General features: G+C 37.3%; 1 protein-coding gene across 1 annotated transcript in view; it reads left to right on the top strand.

Annotated features, from left to right (window-relative positions):
- Positions 1 to 24,523, top strand: part of IGF2R (insulin like growth factor 2 receptor) — a 54,035-nt gene extending 29,512 nt beyond the window's left edge. Inside the window, exons 22-48 of the mRNA XM_019613523.3 lie at positions 322 to 496; positions 1,719 to 1,886; positions 2,432 to 2,575; positions 3,181 to 3,359; positions 3,717 to 3,804; positions 5,015 to 5,221; positions 5,620 to 5,750; positions 6,466 to 6,563; positions 7,359 to 7,495; positions 7,691 to 7,881; positions 8,525 to 8,651; positions 9,035 to 9,157; positions 9,598 to 9,860; positions 11,505 to 11,717; positions 12,629 to 12,778; positions 13,820 to 13,981; positions 14,462 to 14,672; positions 15,062 to 15,208; positions 15,611 to 15,845; positions 16,637 to 16,773; positions 17,681 to 17,795; positions 18,623 to 18,769; positions 20,084 to 20,268; positions 20,538 to 20,724; positions 21,683 to 21,847; positions 22,371 to 22,440; positions 22,832 to 24,523. Of these exons, the coding sequence (XP_019469068.2) occupies positions 322 to 496; positions 1,719 to 1,886; positions 2,432 to 2,575; positions 3,181 to 3,359; positions 3,717 to 3,804; positions 5,015 to 5,221; positions 5,620 to 5,750; positions 6,466 to 6,563; positions 7,359 to 7,495; positions 7,691 to 7,881; positions 8,525 to 8,651; positions 9,035 to 9,157; positions 9,598 to 9,860; positions 11,505 to 11,717; positions 12,629 to 12,778; positions 13,820 to 13,981; positions 14,462 to 14,672; positions 15,062 to 15,208; positions 15,611 to 15,845; positions 16,637 to 16,773; positions 17,681 to 17,795; positions 18,623 to 18,769; positions 20,084 to 20,268; positions 20,538 to 20,724; positions 21,683 to 21,847; positions 22,371 to 22,440; positions 22,832 to 23,233 (4,557 nt within the window). The 3' untranslated portion in view covers positions 23,234 to 24,523. The remainder of the gene's footprint in view (positions 1 to 321; positions 497 to 1,718; positions 1,887 to 2,431; positions 2,576 to 3,180; positions 3,360 to 3,716; positions 3,805 to 5,014; positions 5,222 to 5,619; positions 5,751 to 6,465; positions 6,564 to 7,358; positions 7,496 to 7,690; positions 7,882 to 8,524; positions 8,652 to 9,034; positions 9,158 to 9,597; positions 9,861 to 11,504; positions 11,718 to 12,628; positions 12,779 to 13,819; positions 13,982 to 14,461; positions 14,673 to 15,061; positions 15,209 to 15,610; positions 15,846 to 16,636; positions 16,774 to 17,680; positions 17,796 to 18,622; positions 18,770 to 20,083; positions 20,269 to 20,537; positions 20,725 to 21,682; positions 21,848 to 22,370; positions 22,441 to 22,831) is intronic.
- Positions 24,524 to 24,676: the final 153 nt, after the last annotated feature.

The following is a 24,676-nucleotide window of genomic DNA, read 5'->3' as shown; positions in this document are numbered from 1 at the left end:
AAACGTCAGTCATCTTAATGTGCTTTATATGTCTCGTTAGTTTTAGACTATCCACAGATAGTATCATAGGATTTTTGACCAGCTAAATCACATCCTGTTCTTCCAATGGAGTGAATTTGTGGACCCTGAAGGTGTTGCTCCTGTATAGATAGTTGTCTTGCAGTTCAGAAGTGATAGGCATTTTATGATGTATGAATTATGATATAATTTCAAAAAATAGATTTTAACAAGAGAATTTCACTGATGCAGAAAGACTACCTGAGCCTAACTTTTCTGAACCAGTTAACATTGTGTACACCTGTTTGTTTTTAAAAATTCTAGTTAAACATATGTGGGCCTATGCCAGACTGTGGTAAAATAAATGGAAAACCAGCTGCTGGATGTGAAGCAGACAATCTGACATCAGTGAGGATGGTAGAATTGGATAAAACTCTTTATCTGTCTAGTGAAGGGTTTCTAACTCTTACCTACAGAGGTCGTCTTCTTGTTGAATCAGGTGAGTCCAGGAAATGTGCAGCGCGGTGTGTCACTAATATTGTACTTTCTGTCAGTCTTCATTTCACACTTTGTGTAAGTTTAATGGGTTTAATGCTAAAACTTAAACAGGCTTAGCTCATATGAGCATCTCATGAGAAATCAAATCATGCTAAATGATTATGGTTCAGTTTTCAGAAATAAATGTGCACTTCAAAACTGCTGAAAATGGACAAAATACAGCACAAGATGTTTTTCCCCTTACTAAGTGGATGAAAAATACCTTCCCTTAGAAGGGGAAATAGGTAGTTAAATAGAGAAAGCAAGTAAAATGAGCTCTGACTCTTAAGTGAAATTACTGCTTTAGAGATTATTCACAAAACCAAGTCTTAAAGTAGTTTTATTAATGAAAAATGACCTTTCAAATATCTTACACTGTTATTTAGGAGTTCATTGAATAAGTGCTTTAGTATCTCGTGTACCTGCTTGTGAATTTTAGTCTGTTTTGTAAGTGACACTAATGAGAAGAGGTAAAACCCATCAGCTAAACAAGCTCTCCAACTGTACAAAATGAGTCTTGAGGGAAGTATAGGGCATCTTACAAGGTTCTTTCAGGAAAGTGTTTTAGATTAAGATGCTTCTGAAATGTTGATCTTTCTGTACAAATTACTATGATTATGTTATTTTTTACAGCCATGAAAGTGATTGAGTTACCATGTATTTCACTGTGAGAGCTTCTACCATTTTGTTTACTTTAGGATGCAGTAATGACAAATATTCTCCCTATTACTACTTATGGGCTGTGGAGAAGACTAAACATGTGTTGCCTAAAAAGTGTCAATATTCTTTGTTCTCTAGTTATTACACAACTTAAAGAACTGCTCTTTGTGTGATGCAATCTAGGAGCTACTGGTACAATGGATTTGATGTTTTATAGGCTTTCTGTTTCCACAAATCTGTCAAAGATGTGGGAAGTACAGCTCAGTGAACGAAATTACGCTCCTTAGAATACGTCTGTGTTCTATTCTCTATTTTGCAATGTTATTAGTGACTGCTGTGAATTTTAGGACAGTTATTTAAAGATGTTTATTTTGTCATTTAGAAAATGTAAAAACAGAAGGTAGTGTTGCCCTTGAAGCAGTTTAACAGGAAGCTGTTAGAAAATCTTAAAATCAAGTGTTACCTGCTGCTGCTTCACTGTAGAATATTTAAGTTGAAGTTCAAGCTAAGTGTTTGTTTTACAGGAAAATCGGACACATTCACGGTGACTTTCATTTGTAATGATTCGTATCCTGGAGAGCTTAAGTTTGTGCGTGAAGAGATCAACAGTATGCTGAACATTCATGATACTTTCTTTGAGTTTCACACAGCTCTGGCTTGTGCTCCTGCTCCTGTAGACTGCCAGGTTACGGGTAAGTATGTACCTGGGATTCAGGTTGGCTCTGTGCAGTAACTAACAGAAGGATTAACTAATCACCACAGGCTTTTATGGAGGTAGCCATTTAGATGAAGATTTAAGGATGCCTGGACTGAGTAAGTTCAGTACTTGACATCTTCATAAAGGTGGAGAGGGAGAACTAATTTGTTCGAAGGAGGTTTAAGGGGAGGAAGAAGGAGGAAGCTAATGTAAAAACATAGGTGTGACTTCAGCCTAACTGAAGAAAATGGGTTAAATTGTATTGTCTCCAGAAAAATGAACCTATGAATTAAAGTAGCTACTTGATGATGAGCAGTTTAGCTACCACAAGGGAACTTTGTTTTTTTTTTTTTTTTTCACATAGTATAGTTGCTTCTTTATGCAAGCAGTACCCTTTCTCTGTGGGTATCTAATTTGATTCTGAACAACACTTTGAATTATCTGTATTTGTCAATGAATTGCATTGTCTGAAACTCAGTACTGTTGCATCTACCTTAGCAGCTCTTTCAGCTTTTACTGTATGTGCCACATCTCTTCCAGATGCTGCTGGTAATGAGTATGACCTAAGTGATTTGAGCAAAGAGAGTGAACCATGGGTTGCTATAGATACTTCAAAGAATGCAAAGAAGCGAACGTTTTACTTGAATGTTTGCAAGCCTTTGCCTTTTGTGCTTGGATGCCCTGGTAAGCCAAATGGCCAACACTTCTTGACTTTGAGTTCTTGTGTCAGACCTTCTATGCAGAGTTTTTTTAAAAAGATTACTTAAATCCTGCCTGTTCAGTTGCTGAACTTAACATACCTTACCTAGGTCTGTGCAAGGCTGTAAAAGTACTACAGAGCTCTCAGACTGAGAGCAGTCTTGATACTAAACAGGAGTCTTGTACTGAGATTTGTAGAAAGGCATTTGGGGTAAATGTTTTAAGAGCAGTATTTACAAGTATCTTGACTTTCTGTTTAAAGAGGCAGGCTAAAAGTTGATGAATGAATTCTGAATTTCTAGCAAGTTTCTAGCAAGTTTCTTACTTTAATCTATGTAACAGATTAGTACAGCTTTAAAGGTCCCAGTGAATACAGGCCAGTGACTTACTTTCTGTTTCAAAGCCTTTAGGCAGACAATGTCTCTGCATTCATAAAAATGCATCTGCTGTGTTGTGCTTTGGGAATTTGAACCATTCTGAGTGCTTGAAGCTCTCTTAAAGCTACTCCATTATTTTGTCTTAGACTCAATAAAGATAACTAGTTGTCAGAGCTTTGTACTAAAATAAAGTTTTCTTTTGCTTTCCTGTAGGTGGTGCCATAGGATCCTGTGTGAAATATGCTGATAAAAGCAAGAACCTCGGAGTCATTCAGATAAATCCACAGGCTGCTACTGATGGGTCACTTAGCATTACTTACTTGAACGGCGATATGTGTAAAGATAAGCAACGCTATTCTACACGTATAATATTCCAGTGCGATCAAACAATGGTAATTTGCTTTGCTGAAAGCTGCTAGTAAAGACTTGAGCTTGGACTTTCAACATAGACTGTTTACTATCTTTTTTTTTTTTGTAATGGAGAGGTTGGTTCTAAAATGCAGTGTCTTGTATAAAGGCTTTTTCTCCTGTTTCTCCTTTCAACTACTTTCTGGAGTTTTTGTGCACAACAGTGGTCTCTGAATTTTTGAGCCACCAGTAGCAGCTTTGTGCAGAAAAAGTACTGAACTGAAGTTTGGTAATAGAGTCTTTAGACTATGCAACTGCAATAAAGGGTTGTGTCTTGTATGAACAACTATACTGAAAATCCCAAAACATACGTCTCCTTCATACAACTTACTTTTCTGTAGGGATCACCAGTTTTGGAGCAAGAAGGTGACTGTGAGTTTGTATTTGTTTGGAGAACCTTGGCAGCCTGTCCTGTTCACAAAGCAGAAGGTAACTGTAGTTAAGCTTCAAAATACAGAGCAGATCTGTACAAGAAGCAAATTCCTAGTGGAGCTGTACTTGGTTTTTTGCCCTGCAGATACTTCAGTGATAGATGCTGACATTGAAGTCCCTTTGGAGCCTAAGTCCAGCAGAAATATCTAACCTTAAAAGTGCCATTTAGGGTGATAGTTAAATGGATTCTTGTATTTGGGGGAAAAAAAAAACAATAATATTCTCTGACCAAATCAGAGTGCTACCTCAATTACAGTGAGACTTGCTGGTGTCTTGCAAATATTGGTGCTAGATTTAATGAATGTTATTGATCCTATGTCTGTCAAGGCATCCTCCCTGAAGAGTGGAAAGTGTTGTGAACTTGACTCTTAGTAAATGATGGTGGAGAGACCATAGAGGACAATGAGTTTACAGTTGACTTTAGGACATGCAAGAAGGAATTGAGTTTTAGTTCTGGTAGTCAGTTGGCTCTTAGAAAGCTGAACATGCAGATGTCTTCTCTGTCTTTACAGGCTTTATTTTACAACTTGCAGATAATGCCTTGTATAATATCCAGACTTCTGGTGAAGTACCTGTTTGCAGCTGTACTAGATGTAATTGACACTGTCAGTTACCTACATGTGGCGTAAGAGGAATACTTGCTAAGATGCTGCTCTGTCATATGCAATTACTGAGCAGGATGCAGTTGACAAGAGTCATGATTTTGAAGGAAGAGAAACTTGTGTCATCATCTCTTAGTACCAACTTGTTAGGTGATTAATGAAAAAACAGTAATCGTGTGGCGCTAGTGACCACTAGAATTCAATCAGCAGTAAAGACTGTAAACTTTCTGTTAGCTGGTTAGACCCATGAAGCTAGAACTTCCTCAAACCTTTTATCTTCATAGACCTTGATATTCCCTTAAGCTTGATATTCCTATATTGATTATTTACTAACTCTGCAGACCTCATAACTACTTAAAGAAAATGCAAGACTGACATCTAGGACAACTTTTTCTTCAGCCTTGACCTCACTGTTCTTTCCAGACAATTAAGCAAGTCCTGGACTTGGTATTTCTGGTTCTGCCCATTACCTTCTATGGTGAAGGAAGAGCCTGTAAGGACAGCTTGAGATGGTTTTTGAAATATAGCATAGCATTTACGTTTTGTGTTAATGGTAGTTATGGCTCATAGATATTGTATTTTAAATTTGTAACTTTCCTTTAAAGGAGAGGATTGCCAAGTGAAAGATCCAAGATATGGTCATGTTTATAATCTCAAGCCACTTTCCAATAAAGACATAAAAGTGAGTACAGATGAATATGACTACTACTTCAGAGTTTGTGGAGAAATAACAGAACACTGCAGATCAGAGGCTCATTCTGTGTCGTCATGTCAAGTAAAGAAGAAGGACACCACTTTCAGAAAAGTAGCAGGTATGGCACTTGATTAAAAGGAACTTGAAGAGTGAAAGAATAGTAAGAGCTATTAATTTATCACATAGTAGGCTCAGTTATATGCTGGTTCATTCTGTGTGTTTTGTAAGATAAAAATACCCTACTGCTTTTACTTCATTTGCAAGTAAAATCTATATATAAAGAGAGATAGTGTGAAATCTTGTCTTACCATGTAAAAAGGATTGAGTTAATTCGTCTTATACTGGGATGTAAGAAATAACTAGGTTGTGTTTTAGAGGAATGTCTAGGTCTTTCTATCAGTACTTTATTATGCGTTTATCTGCTGCCTGTGTAACTCCATTGCCAGATGTGTTACTGCAGTTCTGTGTTTACTAAATTAGCTGTTTAACTTCCTTTTCTCAACTCTTTACTTCCAGGCTTGCTTACAGAGAAACTGACTTTCAAAAATGGTTTAATAATGATTAATTACACCAGCGGAGAGCAATGTCATAAAATATATGAACGATCAACTGCCATATTATTCTACTGTGACAAGACTACATCAGAGGTTAGTTGCAAAACATTAAATTCCTGCATATACTGTCTTCCAGAACTGCTCTCTTCATAATGTGCAGGAGGGTAAGATGAAGAATGTGAACTGGCTTTCTTCAAGAACTGGTTATTCACTTACAGACTAGGCAGGAGATGTGAAGCTCTTCTGAGGCTTTAATAAATAACTGAACTTGCTATTTACGGAAGGAACCTTCCTCATGCTTCAAGAAAATCAGAGCGTGGTGTTCTTTAGAAATGTCTGCTCCTAGCAAAGCTCTTGGAGATGTCAGAGCAGTCTGTTTGTTGGAAGTAAAAGGTAGGAGAAAAATCCACAGAAAATCAGGAAGTGTATGGCCAGACAAAAAAAAAAAAATTGGGTAACTTGATGTTTTTAATAGCGCTTTCTATTCTTATGCTTACTTCCCTGTTCATAAAGAATGGTGCCTAAGTTTACTTCTGGTTCTTTTCCTTGCCTCATAGAGGAACTAGTAGCTTTTAGTGGCTGCTCTTTAATCAGTATTGTGCACATAGATAAATTCAGGTTTGGGGGGAAAAAAACCTGTGTTTTGAGCTTCTTGAGCCATATTTTTCAGATCAGAAGCATAGTATGTCTCTAAGATGGTATGTAAATAGAAGTTGCTGCACCTTCTTGAAGCAAGATTGAGATGTTTTTGGTAATTTCTATGTTTAAATGAGAGAAAATAAATTCCTCTTGAATTTTGTTCTTTCAGCCTGTATTTTTGAAGGAAACTCCAGATTGTACATATATGTTTGAATGGCACACGCAATATGCCTGCCCGCCTGTTAAATCTACTGAGTGTTCCTACAAGTAAGCTGTTTTCTCAAAAGTAAAGTTGGGCTGTGTGACGGTGGAAATGAGTATATAGCCTTATTGCAATCTCATGCAATACCACTACTGTAGCTGCTGTATTTTTTTTACTTAATCTGTTAGTAGCTAAAGTGACATTCAATCCTAAAGCAATATTTTGAGTAATCTTGTCATGTTATTTGTACTTTCTCAAACTAATATTTCACTAAAGAAAAATATTTCATTTGGGTGTTTCCTGAGGAATAAATTCAGTATAAAAATGAACTATTAGCTATGTTGATATCGGTGCTAGAAATCTGAATATACTAGATTTTTTTTAAGTGTGGATATTCAGTTATAGCAAACTTGAACAAGGAAGCCAGTGATACCTATTAAGAACTTCATCAGACAAAACTCCAAGAAAAATGCCAGTTTTCTTCTCAACTAAATATTAGCTCAAAAAGATTTAGTGATGTACTCAAATATGGCTAGCAGTTGTCTGTGGTATCGTGCTTGGGTGCTAGCCTAAAATGACAGTCAACTGTGTGTTTGTTTGGCATGCATAGTGTGTGCTCCAGTGAAATTAAAAATGACTCATACATTATATGGTCTGTGTGTACATGGGCAGTTTGCAGTAGATTGGGTGACTTATATCTGTACTGAATTTGAGGCTTGTAGGGACCAGCGAATCTGGTGCAGACTCTTCCATCACAACAATCTTTGTAGAGTTTGTGAGATAAAGTTTCTTTTGAATGACAACTCTAAAATTGCTGGAACTACTTTAATACCTCTTAATTAAAATTTTCTGTTTTACAGGGATGATGAAGGAAATTTTTATGACTTTTCGTCTCTGACACGGCATAGAGAGAATTGGGAGGCAACAGATATATCTACTTCTACAAAGAAATACTATATTAATGTCTGCAAGCCTTTAGTGCCATATGGTGCTGCACGTAAGAGTGAAATGTTTTCTAGCTACAAATAGAGGTGGTTAGGGTTGGAGGCAGGGGAGGAATCTACAATGAGTGTAATCTGGGTGCTGGTTTGGAAGTAGATCAGCTGTGGTGTAACTGAAAGTGGATTTTTATTCCTGGCAAACTGGCCTTAACTTTTGGAAAAATAACGCATGGTTTTGTTCATCTGTGTAGGTTCCTGTCCTCCTGATGCTGCTGCCTCCCTTGTGGAAGGTATCAATTGTATAAGCCTTGGAGAAGTGGCTGAAGGACCCCGGTGGGAAAATGGCATTTCTACTCTGAAATATATTAATGGGGAGCTTTGTCCAGATAAAATTCGCAGGAAAACAACAATATTGCGCCTCAAGTGTGATGAAAGCAAAATTGTAAGTAGGCTTCTCCTTTTAGGTTTTATACTTTGTGAGTTATTTCTGCCACTGTGTGTGGGGAGGATGGTGAAGCAGTTCTTAGCTGTTCCCTACTCTTCAGCTATTTGTGAGACAGCTTTATGAGCAGACTATTTTAAATGATGAGCATCTCTTAAGAGAGGTCTTTTTTGCACAATCTGCTAGCAGTTTTTATCATCTGGAATGCCTTTAAAATGTTTGCATCTTGAGGGTGAGTGTATTGTATCTTGGCAAACACCTAGAGCAGTGCCAATGTCTAGTGTTAGTGTTTGTAGTTTTTAAGCCTTGGTTGCTCATCTTTATGCCTAACCATTAATTACTCCTATTTGAAATGTTTCATCCTCAGCTTTTGGACTTTCCACTGTTAAGTTAGGCTGCCTTTAGCTCACTTATTATCAGTTGCAGTGAAACTGATGAGGATATTGTACCATCCTGTGCATGTGATACAGCTACACTGTGGCAAACTACTATAATAGTTAACTTGCTGGTCCCAAATGGGCTGTTAAGTCCTAGGAGTGATGTCTGAATTGAGCTCAGCTAGAGATTTCAGGTCTAACCCTGTGACACGAAACCTTACAATATCACTTTGCAGAGATGTAGTCTGTCACTGTTTTGTGTTTAGGAATCAAAGCCAGAACTTATAATGGCCATTGAAGATTGTGAATACAGCTTCTTATGGTTCACTGCTGCTGCGTGTCCTCTTAAAAGCAACATGCAAAATGACTGCCGGGTAACGAATCCTGCAACAGGTAAGAAGAGATCCTGAGAACCAAGTATGTGCGTGAAGCAGCTGGAAGCAGTGTAACTGTTTGCTCTCAAAGAATTTTATTAAACGAGGAAAGTGTGAAACATCTGGATAGTGACAACAATCTTACTGTTGGTGGGTAGAAATATTTTGTATTAAAATAGCTGTTAGAAAAGATCTATAGAAAGCTTGCAATACATCTGTTCTGAAACTAGCTTTATTCTAATTCTTGATAAGATCTCATAATTGCTAACCTTCTAAGTTAGCAAGCAAGTAGGTGCTGTTTGACCTTCCTACCAAATGAAGTTACTGAAAGCTTTTAATACATATTAATGTCATTACTTTAAATCTGCAAAAAGATTAAACTATACCTTGTTTTGTCTGTAGGCCACCTCTTTGATTTGACATCACTGGAGCGAGAGTCTGGCTATACGATCACTGATGCACACAACAGAAAAATTGAGTTGAATGTTTGTGCTGAAGCTAAAAGCTCATGTGCTAATGGAGCTGGTAAGCATCTCACACCACTGTTATTGTAGTAGTGGACTGTGACATACCTGAAAGAAATATTCATATACAAGCTTACAGTAAAATGTATATGGCAAGTTTTACTGGCAACATAAGGACTGAAGAGAGCTGCGTGGCTGACTGGCTTAGAAAGAGATCCAAAAAGCTGTTCTGAGTAGTAAAGCAATGTCTCTTCTTCAAATTTCATAGAGTCATAGAATCATAGAATCACCAGGTTGGAAACGACTTATAAGATCATCTAATCCAACCGTCTTCTCATTACCACTGCTAATGATGTGTCCAGATAATTTGAAAAAAGTATTTTCTGTGGAAGTTAAAATAAGGCTAGAACCTTAAGTTCCCTGTTGATCAGTAAGGTAAACTGTTTGGAAAGCCAGTTGCATAAGACTTGATCTGTTTTGTTCTTTTCTTATAAACTGTAGCTGTCTGCATCACTGATGGTCCAAAAACATTGAATGCTGGAAAACTAAGTAAAACTTTAACTTATGAAGATCAAGTACTAAAGCTTGTTTATGAAGATGGTGATCCTTGTCCTACGGACCTCAAAATGAAGCATAAAAGCTATTTTAGCTTTGTATGCAAGTCTGATTCTGGGGATGACAGCCAGCCTGTTTTTCTGTCTTTTGATGAGCAGACATGCACTAGTTACTTCTCCTGGCATACTTTCTTGGCTTGTGAGGAAGAGGTAAGGATTACTTCTATGTGAAATACTTGTGTGACTAAATTTCTGAGGGGAGGGGAGAGATTTAGGCACAATAGTAGTATATGCTTTAAATTTGTTGAGGGAAAGGTTTCTTCATCTAGTATGGAACCCAGGTTTATTCTCAAATACTCATAAATTTGTTCAGCAGGGATGAACAGCACTTGGCAAACTTGTGAACATGGTGAGCTAAGTTAAAATTTTACCTTTTTAGATCAACCTCAGTCTGGAATCTCTTTGCTCTTCTGTACAGCTCAAATGAAAGCCATATGTAACTTCTTAGGAATGCTTAAGATTCTCCAGGAATCGGGAAAAGGTTAAGAGGGATTAGGCTGAGTTGAAGATAGAAAGTGAGACAAGTCCCAGGCAGAGAGATGCTAAGTGAGTGATGAAAGGCCAGGCAAGTCTGATCAGGTTTGCAAGTGCAAGGACTATCTGATAAACTTTGTGTTACACTGCAAAGGCAAATCCTTTGTTCGTGTTATCAAGGTGAAATAACTTGATCAACTTCAGGTGAACGGGTGTTCCAGGCAATAGTCTGAGATAGCTGTACTGTAATGAATTTTAGCTACTTAAATTGTTACTGTTAACAGTTGCACGGAGTAAAAGCTAGCCTTAGGAGTAGAAGGTTAAACGTTTTAAATTCACAATGTAGCTCAGGGAACACAAATGTCTTAACAGCACTTGAATGCTACCTTTATGAATCTCTGATCTTTCTTCTTACTTAAATACTTAATGTTGACCGTTGTTCTCTGACAAGTTTTCCCCCTCCACAGATATTTCAGTTCTGCTATAGCTTTAGGTCTGTTAAGACTTTTCCCAGTTTTTCCTTCCCTGACAGATAATATCCCCACTTTCAGTCTTGTACAGGAATTCTGCTTTATGGAACTCTGGTTTCTTCTCCAGTATGTTTAACATATGATACAATACAAATCAGCATTTGAAAGCATTATTTTCTAGCCTGTTAATTCCATTCAGTTATCACTTACAGATTTCTGATCACTTCACAGTGCACCCACAGTAACTTTTAACTTGTTTCAGAATAGTAATGGCTAGGTAGCAGTGATGATCACTTCTACAAAAACTAAACAAAAATGGAACAAATAATGAAACTTCCAGTATGTAAACACAAATAGCCTTCCAAGATTTCAAGTGTCAGTAAGCTTATGCGGTTCAAAGAACACTTGAAATGGGTTCTGAGGAAACAGTGCTCAAGTCATCAATTTGCAGTACAGTAACTTCATGTTGTTGTAACCAAACATTTTTACTGGAAATTGTTGCCATCTTCCCGACATCACTAGAGCCGTAGGATCCATTGCTCTTGTGAAGACCATAGTGACTATTTGTGTGGGAGGCTGCATGGCAGAGTTTTAAGTCTCAATGTTACTCTGGTATAGACTGAATCCTAGAATTATGTTTGAGAGCTTGATTTTTTTTTTTTTTTTCCCCATATGTAACTTGTAGATGCTTAGCCAGACAGGAGCCTTAAGAAATGCTGCTTTACTTGAATGAAACTTTGATGTTTTTAAATGCAGTTCTGCTTCTCTCTCTGTGAAGGGAAAGGATGATTGTTAATAAGTCAAAGGAAACAATAATAGAATAAAAGCACTAAAACATGCTTTCTCATAGGTGAGCTGCTCAGTTTTGAATGGCAGTTCTGTTATTGACCTGTCTCCTCTGATCCATCGCACTGGTTATTATGAGGCATTTGTGGATGGAGATGCATCAGATGTTTCTCCGGACTTCTATATCAACATTTGTGAGCCTCTCAATCCTATCAAAGATGTTAATTGCCCACCTGGAGCAGCTGTTTGTATGGTTCCTGTTAATGAATTGCCAATAGTAAGTATTATGTCTGGGATTGTGGGAATTTGCATTTTCCTGCTAGTTTAAAACAGGTCTCTAATCACAGATACTGATTTTGAACCTAGTGGATTGATGAGGGGATAAAAAAGGACTACAAAATTAAAATCTCAAGATTATTTTTCATTGCTTTTCCCTATGAAGTGGTAATTCCCTATCCTGAACCTAAGTGACTTTTTGGATGTTGAGAGTTTCCATGCCTTGATGGATGTGGAAAAAACTGTTTGCAATCTTGTGTATTGCTGCAAGCCACGTACTGAGCCTGGAAAGCAAAATGCCTGCTTATTCTATGGTGCAGAAATTGTGCATTTGATTCTATTATAGCATGTTTGCAATACGAAGCAGGGTGCGTCCTAGCATGCTCCCAGATGTATTCAGAATTTTTAAGTAGCTGACAGTTAGATGAATAACGAGGTAGTGACAGAATATTGAGAAACATCTGTTAACTTGAGAGATGTTGGAAGCTCTTATGCTTTGAGGTCTTATTTGAGAGCTTTAGAAAATGCAGGTAAAAAGTTGAGATGGTTTTCCATGAACAACCATTCTGATCTAGGGAACTTAGTGCGTTGTATTAACAACATAACTTTCAATTGTTGATATTGGTACAATGATATTAAAAAAAAAAAAAAATGCTTTAATATGCAAAAACTCCCTGGCTTTCATCAAGATCAATCAAAGGGCGTTAAAGAGTCTTTAGCTGCACAGCTTCTGTTTTGATATGATTGAAATATAATATCTATTCTTCAAGTACAGTACTCACTTTTTAAAAGTGTGTAGTAGTGGTGCTCCTTTGTCAACCAAACAATCTCTGAATCGATCTGAATCTCTATATTGCTGTGAAATCTAGGTATGTCTTATGTCTCCTAATATGCATTTTTTTGCTTGTGCAGGATATTGGTCGTGTTACTCAACCTCCCAAGTTAAATGAGGCAGTAAATGAAGTTTACATCACTTACAACAGCACTACTCCCTGTCAGATAAACAACAAATTGAACTATACTTCTCTTATTGTATTTCACTGCAGCCAAGGAACTAGTCTGGTAAGATTTGTTAAACTGATGTTGATAATGGATTTCAGTGGGAACTGAATAGTAACCAGCATTAGTATTGCTTAAGACTAAAGCTTTTTTTTTCTCTAGCATATAAGGATGGACTTGTTTCGTGTACTCAAGCAAGGAATATTTGTATTCTTAACTAAGCAAAATTTCATAATGCATGAACTTTAGGCTTGAAAGTATCAAGTACTGATGGTTTTAAGGATTACATTCCACTGAAGTGACATAGTGATAATTTACTGCTGGCATTAAACTTAATGTTCTGTTACACTTGAAGTAAAAAACAAACAAAAAAACAGCACATGAGCTAATACAAGAACTAGTGTAGTTGTTTACTAAGCTGTTACTATGAAATTTTTCACCTGTGATGTAATTCCTGAACATACACAGCTCTCAAAATTTGCATTCAGATACTAATAACTGTTTTCTGTTGACACCAAACACTTTGAAGCCACATGACACTGTGAATCTGACACTTCTTGACTTTTGAGAAAATTTAAGAAAAACGGTGGAGAAGCATTTGAGTATATTGACAAATGAGAACTTGTTGAAAGTGCTCAGTAGGACCATTTTTCATCAAGACAGAAGATGAGCTGAAACAAGGCAGCTTTGAGTGTAACGCAGGCCATGCTTACTTTTATTTAAAATCAGATGACAAAATAAAGAGCCTTCTGTGTCCGTATCTTAACTTTGTGAACTAGATGTTCTCTACTGTGAAGTAACACAGTTCCTTTATGCTTTGTTCCTGTGTGCAGCTAAGCTGAACATAAAAATCTTGATCCTAATTAAAAAGACAGCTAGCTTACTTCAATTGCTAGTTTGTTTTCTGGAGGTAGTTTAAAAGTTCAACTCTTCTTTTGTAGTAGTAGTTGTAGTATTAAGATATGGAATTTGTCCTACAGTCAGGAATATCTAACCTCAGTTATCCAAAAAAGTATTTCAGGAGGGGTAAGAATAATGTAGAAATAATGAAAATTTTCCAACATTAATCCTAATCTTATCTCTTGCTGTGCTCTTCGGCAACAGGGTAAGCCAAAGATGATAAGAAAACTTGACTGCAGTTTTGTGTTTGAGTGGGAAACACCAGTTGTGTGCCCCGATCGAGTGAAAACTTTGGGCTGTTCTGTGAGTGATGAACAGTTACACTATACTTTTAACTTGACCAGCCTTTCTGGAAGATCATTTGAGGTAATGCTTTCTTAGTGTTTTTTTTGTTGTTTGGTTTGTTTGTTTGTTTTGTTTTTTGTTTTTAGAATTCCTGGGGTGTGAGAAGAGACTGAAATGTGTGCTGCAGCTGTGGTCAGCATTTGAAGTTATTTGCCCTTTGGCAGAGGGAGTAGTGTTTAGAGCATTGGCTCTTAATGATTTTGAGAGAAGCTCAGGAATCTACTAATATGTAAAGGAAGTAGAACTTTTCACTGAACAGAGTCCTAATTTGGCTTTGAATATGATGACAGGCCTGCTGAATATGCTGTTTCATTGTCCCTATGGATGTTCTTTTATCTGAAGCTTTGCTACATTAATGAAGGTTGGACTTACAAAATCAGTTATCTGCGTTTATGCAATTACTGTACGAGTCTCCAAGTACTTTGGTGGTTCTTCATGTGTACTGACTTCAGACTCCAAGAGGCAGCCTTGTTTGTGATGCTTCTGGGTGTGTCCCCACAGGTACTTTCTGGATCCAGCAGATACCACGTTAGTGTATGCAGTAAGGCAGCAGCAGATGTGTCCCAGGGAAAATGCAAAGATGGGGCAGTGTGTATGACATCCGGAAGTGGTGTGTCCTCATTTGGAAGCATAAAGGAAATGAAAATGGACTATAGCCACCAAGATGAAACAGTCATCTTGCAGTATACAGGAGGTGATCGGTGTCCTCCAGGTGAGATTGCAATGGATGGTCTCATTATGTAAAGTCTTGTCATTCTTCTTACCCTTAAATCTAAGTTTCACTGCAAAAAGGAGGGAAGCAACATAGATTTTTTTTTTTTCATGCCTTAGTAGGAAGTTAGTTTTGTTCAGTAGTATGCACCATACTGAACTGCAACATCAACATTTATCTCCTAGGAAAATGTGCAACAGTTTTGTAGGGGTGATCTGGGCTAACTGCATACTGTATTTTAGCTGGAATTAGACTCAGTGTTTTAGTGCTTACTGTTTGCTTGTGATTCTTCTTGGATAGTATTGAAGCACAGGCTTTAGATATTGTCTTGGATCTGGATGTGCATGCTGTTCTGTATGTTGTTAAGAGAACTTACCTTTCTTTCTCAGTGACAGAAAAGGGAGAGCTTTGTGTGTTTCCCTTCAAGTACAAAGGGAAGAGCTATGATAAATGTATTACAGAAGAAAAGAATAGGCCATGGTGTGCTACAGCTAAGGACTATCAGGGAGATGGAAAGTGGGGATACTGTGTGAATGGTAAGAACTTCTTATATCTCACCTATAATGATCTGAGTTAATTGTGGGAGGGCAGCAGACCTCTGTAATGCAAATAAGAGAATTGATGGGAATGTGCAAGACAATCTATGGAATAAACCTATTTTATTCAAATGAGTGAAAAACATTAATGCCTTCAGAATGTGTGACTTTGAGTCATTAAGTGGTGGTTGCTTTGACAGAGATCAGTCATTTTTGAGGGAAGAGCTACATAACTTCCTAAAAAGCATGAAAATGTAACCTAGGGAGGAAAATTGCAAGGTAAAGCATTTGTGCTTCATCTGAAACTATATCTGAACAATTGTGAGGTATCAGACTTTAAAATCCATATGTGTATGGAAGCCTCTTGCAAGGTACTCTGATTTCCAATTTCTCCTCTTATAGCAACTGCAAGAAGGGCATCTACTATTATTTTTGTATGTGATGAAAATGCTGGCAGTGGGAGTCCACACCTTCTGAGTGACATACTTGGCTGTGCTGTGACATTTGAATGGAGGACACAGGCTGTTTGTCCTCCAAAGAAGATGGAGTGCAAGTTTGTCCAGAAACACAGAACTTATGACTTGAGAATGCTCTCTTCCTTGACGGGCTCATGGGTCTTTTATCACAATGGAAATTCGTAAGTAGCAAGCGACTCTTGGGCAGTAGCTTACTGATCAACACAGCTGAAGTTATAATGTGACACAGTACTTCTGTACTCCTCTTTAAAGGAGAAGTAAATCTAAACTAAAAGTTTTCTTAAAGGCTTTCTGCTTAAAGGAGATAATGTAGCTTAAATGCAATTTTTTGGATTCTTATTTATGTTGAAAAAGCCTTACTGATTCAGTTGTTCTCTCTAGAGTCAAGCATGTAATATTTTGTTTAAAGTTCAAGAAGGGCTTGTTCTCAATTGTAAAGGCAGGGTAGAAAGATCTTGCCAGTATCAACTTAAGAAAACGTAAATGTCAGTCAACCTTTCCAGTTAGCAAATAGAAATGAATCTGCAAGAATAAGAGCATCTAATTCTGAAAGTATAGTAAACTGTGGGGTTGAAAAACTGTTTCATTTACTGTCTTGCTTCTAAATTTTTTTTTCTTACAATAAATCTTAAATGGTATAGTTCTAAAGGAAGAGATTTAAATTGATAACACTATAAGCTTTGTAGATTAAAAGATCAGATATTTCTTTACTCAATTTCAACTTCTAGTTTTGATCTAGGTCAAAACTAACTAGTATACTAGTATAGAATTGTGTACTTGAAAATGATGGGAATAATCTATTTGTTAGCATATGGTCAATTCCTTAGCTACTTTGAGTATTTGATCTTTTAATATAGCTAGCTTCCTGTAAGGAATCTATGAAGTTCATGTTTCATTTTGTCAGTTTAGCTGAAAGTAACTTTAAAGTTTGTCTGTTATGTTCTTTGTTTAGGTACTACTTGAATCTCTGTCAGAGGGTATATGAAGGACCCACTGGCTGTCCTGAAAGGGCCAGTATTTGTAGGAAAAGCAACAATGGAGATGTTGAAGTTCTTGGACTTGTTCATACACAGAAGCTGAATGTGACAGGTACGGTTACTGTAGAGTGCTATGTTCCTATTTCTGTAGAGAGCTATGAGGTAGCAATATCATAGAATCTAGGCATAAAGATTCTTAAATACAGGGTTCTACTCATCTTCAAAACGTTTTTGTCAGTAAGTCTTCTATTTATTTCTGTTTTAAAACAACAGAAGATTCTGCCACGCAAAACAAAGAGGCATTTAAGGTGTGAAAAAAGTGTAAAACAGTGTCATGAAAGCTATAATAGGGGAATTGTCTGAATATCAGGATTCCTTTTTTTCTTCTTTCCTGTGATATGGTGGTGAGCACTGGCTCATCTAGTTGCCAAGAGGCTGTGGAGTGCTTCCTCCTTTGAGATCTTCAACAGCTGCCTGGATGCGGGGTTGGGGCAAGTATGAGGGCTATTCTGAAAGTAATGTCTTATATTTAATTATGTTGGCTCATGATATCAGGTGAATGTTAGTGACGTGACAGAGATGCAGATTTGTATGGCATGCAGACTCCTGTTTATTGCTGGTGAAAATGTATAGCTAGTGCTGGTGACTACATTGAAAAAACAGTGTTTTGTAGCTGAGAACTTGCATCTATTGTAGTTTCCATGGAAATAAATAAGAGGCATTACTTTCATAGTGACCTATATATTTATTTTCAAGATGTCAAAAAGGGCATCTTAAGTATAACTGTTACACTCATACTGGCAACATGAACCCAAGGTATTGCGAGTACAGGGGTTTGAGGAGTGATTTTTAAATCATCAGCATGGAAGCCTCAAGTCACACAAGTGCTGTAATTGATATATGATCTTTGGGATGGGGGGGACCTAGAACATGATGTGAAGTAATGAAGTATGGGGAATGCACAAAGGGAATTTGACAGCTGCTTACGAAAACCTTGAGTATTGCTATTTCTCTTCTAGGTGATACAGTGTATATTAGTTATTCTGGTGGACAGGAATGTAGGAAGAACAAGAAAATAATGACAATTATAGAACTGAGGTGTGCAAAAACAGTTGGCATGCCTATGCTGCAGAGGTGAGTAACAAATCAACATGTTGCCGGCTGCTTTAGTCTGTTGTACTTTTTAATAAACTGAGTCTCGGGGTTGTGACTGTTCAGTTGGACAGCCCCTACAGTAATCTTAGTCTATATTTGTAAGACATAAATATTCTGAAGTTTCTGTGGCTGTTTACTTTCATAAGCAGTTATATTCTTAATATCTGCTTAGGCAAAAATCTAGGTATTCTACTTCTGAATTAGGCTGAGATACTCTTTTGTTAGTAGTAGTACAGCTGCTCATAACTTTACTGCAAATCTATTTAGCAGACAGTACTTAGCTCAATTATTTAGCTAAATTGATTTTAAAATAAAAAGTTTTTGCTCCATTATTTACCAAAGCTTTCCTATTACATCAATATAGATTTTATTGACTAGGTATTGTCTCAATTGAGACAATATGTGCATGGTTGCAAGAACTAAGAAAGCTTGATGGACTTTTGCTATCTGGTTTTGGTTGACAGGATTTTCCTTACAGAGTAAGAGAGCTGAACAAGAGGCTCCACATGAGGAAAAGAACCAGGCAGCGAAATCTGACTAATTTCTTGTTCTGGCCAGATGTGCAAAGCATTAAACCTGCTTAGAGCAAGCTGGCATGTTTGCTAGCTAAAGTGTTTAAGTATCAAGAAGTTATTGTGTGACTTAAAACTTTTGAAGCAGGGAGGTTAAGTGCAGTCAGATGACTGCAGACTGCATGATGCTTATGCAGGAGATTCTCATTTATGAGCCAATAGCTGTGTCTTCTCTTAAGATAGTGCGTGCTTGTTACTATTTCCTGGAATGATCAACTGTTTGTTATTTGGCAGGATTGATGAGGAAAACTGTGCTTACTACATCATTTGGGACACACGTGCAGCTTGTGCTTTGAAGCCACAGGAGGTGGAGGTAGTGAATGGAACAGTTATTAATCCTGCAACTGGGAAAAACTTCTCATTAGGGAATGTCTATAACAAGTAAGTTTAAAAAAAACAAAACAAATACAGTCCTGTAGAACTCTACTGCAAGAAATGAAAGCTTGATGTGGATATTCTGATTTGCCTTGAACATTCCTAGCTGTTAAATGGGGATTACACTGAGTTTTGTCAGCCTTGTACTACAACTGACTTAAAAGTCTGGTTCCTACTGCAGCACACAGCTGGGCTTAAAGCTTTGAGCATATTCTAGGGAAATTAAGACAAATCTAATGCCTGCATGTATACCATCTTGACCTTAGAACGCTTTTGGGGGTTATTTCTCTTTTCCATAATATATAGTCATCAGGTCAGTGTCAGATCTTAATTTTCAGCTACAGTGCTCCTTCATTCTTTATATAGTGCCTTTCATCCTGCTCAGCAGATCTATATGGAAACAGGAACCCCTGCTTCAGAAACCCTAAAGGAGTACAGCTCTGGAGGAATAGTCAAGTCTGACTGAAATTTGACAAGGCAGGGAAAGAAAGACCAGCAGTTACACTGATGGCACAACACATTGCACGTTTTTTCTGCTTCAGAAACTCTTATAAACTACTATGTTTAACGTCAATTGTATCATTGTGGAAAGAAATCTTTCTATGAATGTTATGGGAAGAATAAACTCTGCCTGCAGGATCGGTGCAACTGAACAAAAGTATTCCTCTGTGCTTGTAATGTTATCAAATACAATCAAGCCTGCTTGGAAAAAGGAGTAAAGGAAGTCAGGATGAAATGAGAAATGTGGTGTAATGTGAGGTTAAAGTCAAGTTGAATTTCACAAAGCTCAGACTTTGAGCAGGTGTTTAGAAGAAATAGCTCTGAGTTTGAGAGCATTCTCAGTCTCACCAGCAGCATGAAGGGATATGATTGTAAATGGCAGTTGGGTAGTGCATATAGTGGATCCAGTTCTCCTTATGGAGAAGGTGGTTTGTTGTTAGTTTATGAAAGCTAAGCCATGCTGTTTATTACAGCTACAGAATGTACTCAGTATGGATTATATGGTCAGTAAGGTAGTTTGTGTGAGAGCTGCTGAACAATACTTTTGTATTCAGTTTAATTGTTCATGTACCCATTGAGGACAGTATGACTAGAAAAGTTTGCTTTTGGTTCATTCCCAAAAGGCTTACTGCTAAGTATAATAGTCAGTGGTAATACTCAGAAGAAACCTCAGTCCTGCATCTCTTCTGGTTGCTGAATCTATTGCTAATCTGTATTGAACTAGTGGTAGCAGTTACCACTACTGCTAGTGTGTTGAGTTGGGAATTACCAAAATTTGCATGTTTAGACTTGGCATACACCTGCCCTCTGCCTCCTCAGGTTGTACATGGCTTCTGGTGACATAAGAACAAACGGAGATCAATATGTATATGAAATACAACTTTCTGGTATCACAAACTCAAGTTTCCCAGAGTGCTCTGAAGCAAACATCTGCCAGGTTAAAACTAGTGAACGCCGCTTTCGGAAAATTGGATGGGCCAAAAAAGCTAAATATTATGTTGAAGGTAAGTACTTGCTTGTTATCTGGAATTGTTTGATCCTCTGCTTGAATTAATTCATTGAAAAATGATTCATGTTTCATGATATATAAGCTAAACGACTTCTGTGAAGTTGTCTTAAGTCTGTCTTCCAGGATTTATTTAAAAAAGTAATTTTGATACTAAGAAAAAATTGTTCGCTATGGAGATAGTGAGAATATAGACACAACTCTTCAGGGTATGGCCTTAATACTGTTTTTAAGGAAGCACTGAACTGTAATGTTTTCTTCTTGTAGATGATGACTTGGATGTCATATTTTCATCAGACTCCAGATGTGGTAAAGATAAATCAAAGTTTGTCTCTTCGTCAATTTTATTCCACTGCAATCCTCATGTAAAGGAAGGCATCCCTGAATTTCTTCATGAGACAGCAGACTGTCAGTATTTATTTACATGGTATACATCTGCTGTGTGTCCACTAATGTGAGTAGTTAACTTTTTTCTGAATGTAGCACTTCTAAGCTAAGGGGTTTTTTGGTCTCAACACAGCAGTTGGCAGGAGTGAAAGCTTTTAAAAACAAAACAAACTTTCCTATTTGCACTGAAAATAACGAAGAGGTACAGTGGAATTGAATACTCTTCTTCCCAGTAAGCAAAAAGTACTGTAGCTGAGATGCTGTTCTAACCTACTGAGAGGAGTAACGAGCATTTAAGTGAGTTTTTTCTTCCTTGCCTTTTTCCTCTGCAAAAATTCAAAGCCAGGGCAAAAAAACTGGCTTTCCCCTCTATCTGCCTGTTCTTTAGGCCAGACTGAAAATCATTGCAGGTCTTAGAAAATGAGGCACTTCTCCAATGGAACTGATCCTTTTTGGATCTGTAGAAAAAAGGGAGTAATGAAGTGATGTCTGGCAGTAGTTTAAAAGCCAAACAATGCGTCTCAGTGGTTACCTGTGTTCTTGACACTGTGGGCAGCTTTGCTGCAAGTAATGAAATAATTCTAGGACTGTTCACTTTCTGGTTGCTGTCTTAAAAACGCGGAAATTGTTCATTCTGGTTTAAGCAAGGGATTATCAGTGAAGACTGGTCCATGTATTGCCTCTGTCAGGTGAAAGAGAAATAATTGCTGTAGCTTATGTAGCTTGCTCAGGTACAGCTTTGATTCCAAAACAGCAGCTTTGTGAGGAGTGAGTAGCTCCTTCTAAGTTCTAAAGTGTTTAATCATACTTAAGTCTCAACTGTAATCTCAGTTTTATGTGCTGTTTCAAAGCATACCAGAATGTAAACACAGTACATACCTTTTTTTCATACTCATAAACAGATTTTAGAAGAGTTTTAAGTTTTGACAGGATGGTATGATGTTTTAAATTTGAATATGTTTCTAATTCTGTCTGATATAAGATCAGTAGATCTTAGTCTTTTTCTTCCATATTTATATTATTAGATCAACCATTGCTCCAGGAATCCATGAGGGCCAATCTGATCAGGAAGCCCAAGTATATAAGGGCCTTTCAAGGAGAAGTCAGGCAGTTGGTGCTGTGCTGAGTGTCCTCCTGGTTGTTCTCACTGCATGCCTAATAATCTTGCTGTTCTACAAAAAAGAGAGGAGGTAAGTGATTGGGAAGCTTTGAAAGTCTTTTATAGGGTTTGGTTTCCAGAGACTGAAGTTCTGTTTTCTCAGTTGGCATCATCAGCTGTCAAACAGCTATTTTTCAAACTATTATTGTCTGAAGGTCAATACGAAGAGGTATGGACTACAAAGATAATTTGAGCTAGTCTCTGTTGTGGGCAACTACTAATAAGGGAGGTTAAAACAATGTGAATATATTGTCAGTATTTGATGCAAATCATGCTGTTTCTCTGCTTTACGGACTTTTTTTCTCATTTATTTCCTTCTTTAAGAATAAAGGCCACAGGCGTTTTAGTCACCTTGACGCTGTGGTAGAAGGGAAGATGTGCAGCATCATGAACTGAATAGTACTAATCACAGTGGCTTAGAGCCAAATGTCACAACGAGATAGCTTGCAGCTTGCTTGGTAAAATGATTTGTTGATGATAGGAATCACCTGGAGAGAGGTGAAAGCTGATGAGGGGAACACATTCCTTCCTAATACAATATTCTTTTTTTTAAGGGAAACTGTGGTAAACAAGATAACAAACTGCTGCAGAAGAACATCTGGTGTTTCCTATAAATACACAAAGGTAATCAGTGGCATAATCAAATGCTTTGTATCTTGTCAATAATTTTAAGGGGAAGCTTTTCTAATAAGTAAAAATCTTTAATCCTTAGCTCCTTCAGTACGAAAACAAACTATGGAAAGTCACATAGCTTTTTATATCATTTATATGATGAGATGGGAAAGGAAGAATTGAGGAAATGAACAGTCCATAAATAGCCAAATAATGTATCAATCTGCAGGAAGAGATGGTACATTTCAGATATGGTGAAAAGCAATAATAATACTGTGCAAGAATATGCTGTTATACCTAAACTAAACTCAAGGTTATGTGGGGTGGGTTCCATAACTGGGGAGATTAGTATACCGCTCCGTGTTTCTGCACACTAAGTCTTGCATTTTTTTTTTTCTTTCAGATAAACAGTGAAGAAGAAGCTAATGAGAATGAAACAGAGTGGCTTATGGAGGAAATTGCAGCACCAAATCAAAGAACAGTAAAAGGAGTGCAGGAGAACGGTCACGTTACTACCAAGTCTGTTACATCTGATGCTTTTACATCTCTCCATGTGGATGACCTGGACAGTGAGGATGAAGTGTTAACCATCCCAGATGTAAAGATTCAGACAGGAAGAGGACTAGACAAAAGCAAGCACCCACAAAAGAAGCCACCAAGCTTTGCCAGTGATGACAAAGCTTACTTGCTGAACGGGGGAAAGGAGAGGAAAGCAAAAGCCAAGCTTGGCCAACAGCAGGCACAGAACTCTACAAATTCAGTATCATTTCATGATGATAGTGATGAGGACTTGTTGAATGTTTAATAATCCCTCTTGTGCCTAATCAAATATATATATGGAGAGATTATATATAAATGGGACAAACAGTTTCAACCAAATATGAGGACTTCAGACTGAAAGATTTTTCTGAATTTTGCCTTTAACAAGAAACCATTGAAAAGGGAAGGAGAGAAAGATGTCTTGGTTGTTGTTTACAATGATCTGTTCAGTAATGACTGGATTTGTAGCATCCGGTAGGCTGAGTTATGTTGACTCTCTCTAGCCAGGACAACTTTTTTAAGCCTCAGCATAGATATGAAATACTTCTTTAAAAAAAGAAACCTTTCAAAGGTCAAGATTAAAGCTGAATTAGGCCCCTGGCTCCTGAGATTCAAATTATCTAGATGACTACTAGCATTTTAACTCCTTGTATTTATTGGTCCTCACTACTCAGGTTTGCTTATAGCAACGTGTTCTTCCTGCCGGCAGGGTATTATTCTATGGGTTCACCCTTCAATGGGTTCATCCATTGTAAGATGAGGAAAAATATAACTTTTCTGTGTTGGGATAATTTGATGTAAATTTTAGAACTGGTCTAATTTATCCTGTAAATTTGAATATACATTCTAATTTAAACAGATCATTGGTTCAAAGGTAGTGACTGAAAGGTACAATTCTGTATAGCTTTAGCCTGAGATGATTGCTGTTCTTTGCATGATGTTTCTTGGTACTGGTCATACAACTGACTTCATCAGTATTTGCCTAAGCAGCTGATAAGCATCCAAAGACTTCTTTTCCTCTAGATTATGACTGGATTAGAGTGACTACAGAGAATCAGTGTTCAGGGCCATAGAAGCAGAATTCCTAGAATACAACCTGATACAGCCCAGTTTGTCATCATGAAAGAAAACCTCAACAACTAGAGGAGCCCCAGTCCCCCAGTCTGTACAATGCCTCTCTGTCATTCATTAGGAAAAAAATATTGGGCTATTGTTTCTGAAAGCCTAAGTTCAGACTCTTACACAGCGTTTGTGGCCGTGGTCATTGATTTGCAGTGTTGCTGGCAATGAATGGAAGTCAGATTTCCTCTAGCAGTTTTGCTCTTCTCCAGGTGTTTGTTTAATTTATGGGCAATATTAAGGCTTCAAAAAATTCTACAATTGTGTTTTTTAGAATTTTTTGAAACTCTTCATTGTTTATTTTGGCAGGCTTATTCAGTTTCAACAATGGTTTCTTTTTATAAAAACTCCATTTTGAATCAAAATAGTGTAATATAAAGTATTTAGCAATTTCAATAAAAGATATGACGTGGGTATTCCAAATCCCACATCTCAAGCCTGGAATCTTTTTTATGCTAGTTTAATACTGCTCATCAGCTTGCTGATTTATGTCCTTCTCTGTTGGCATAGCTAATAATCCCATCACTCAAAATGAGAAACGAAGCTTTATCAAAGATCAGAATGGGTATGTGTATGTGTGTATATATAG

Source organism: Meleagris gallopavo, chromosome 2 (assembly GCF_905368555.1).
Source record: "Meleagris gallopavo chromosome 2, MGAL_WU_HG_1.1, whole genome shotgun sequence".
Lineage (NCBI taxonomy): Eukaryota > Metazoa > Chordata > Aves > Galliformes > Phasianidae > Meleagris > Meleagris gallopavo.
Note: the sequence above shows the minus strand (reverse complement) of the source record. Positions and strands in the feature narration are given on the sequence as shown.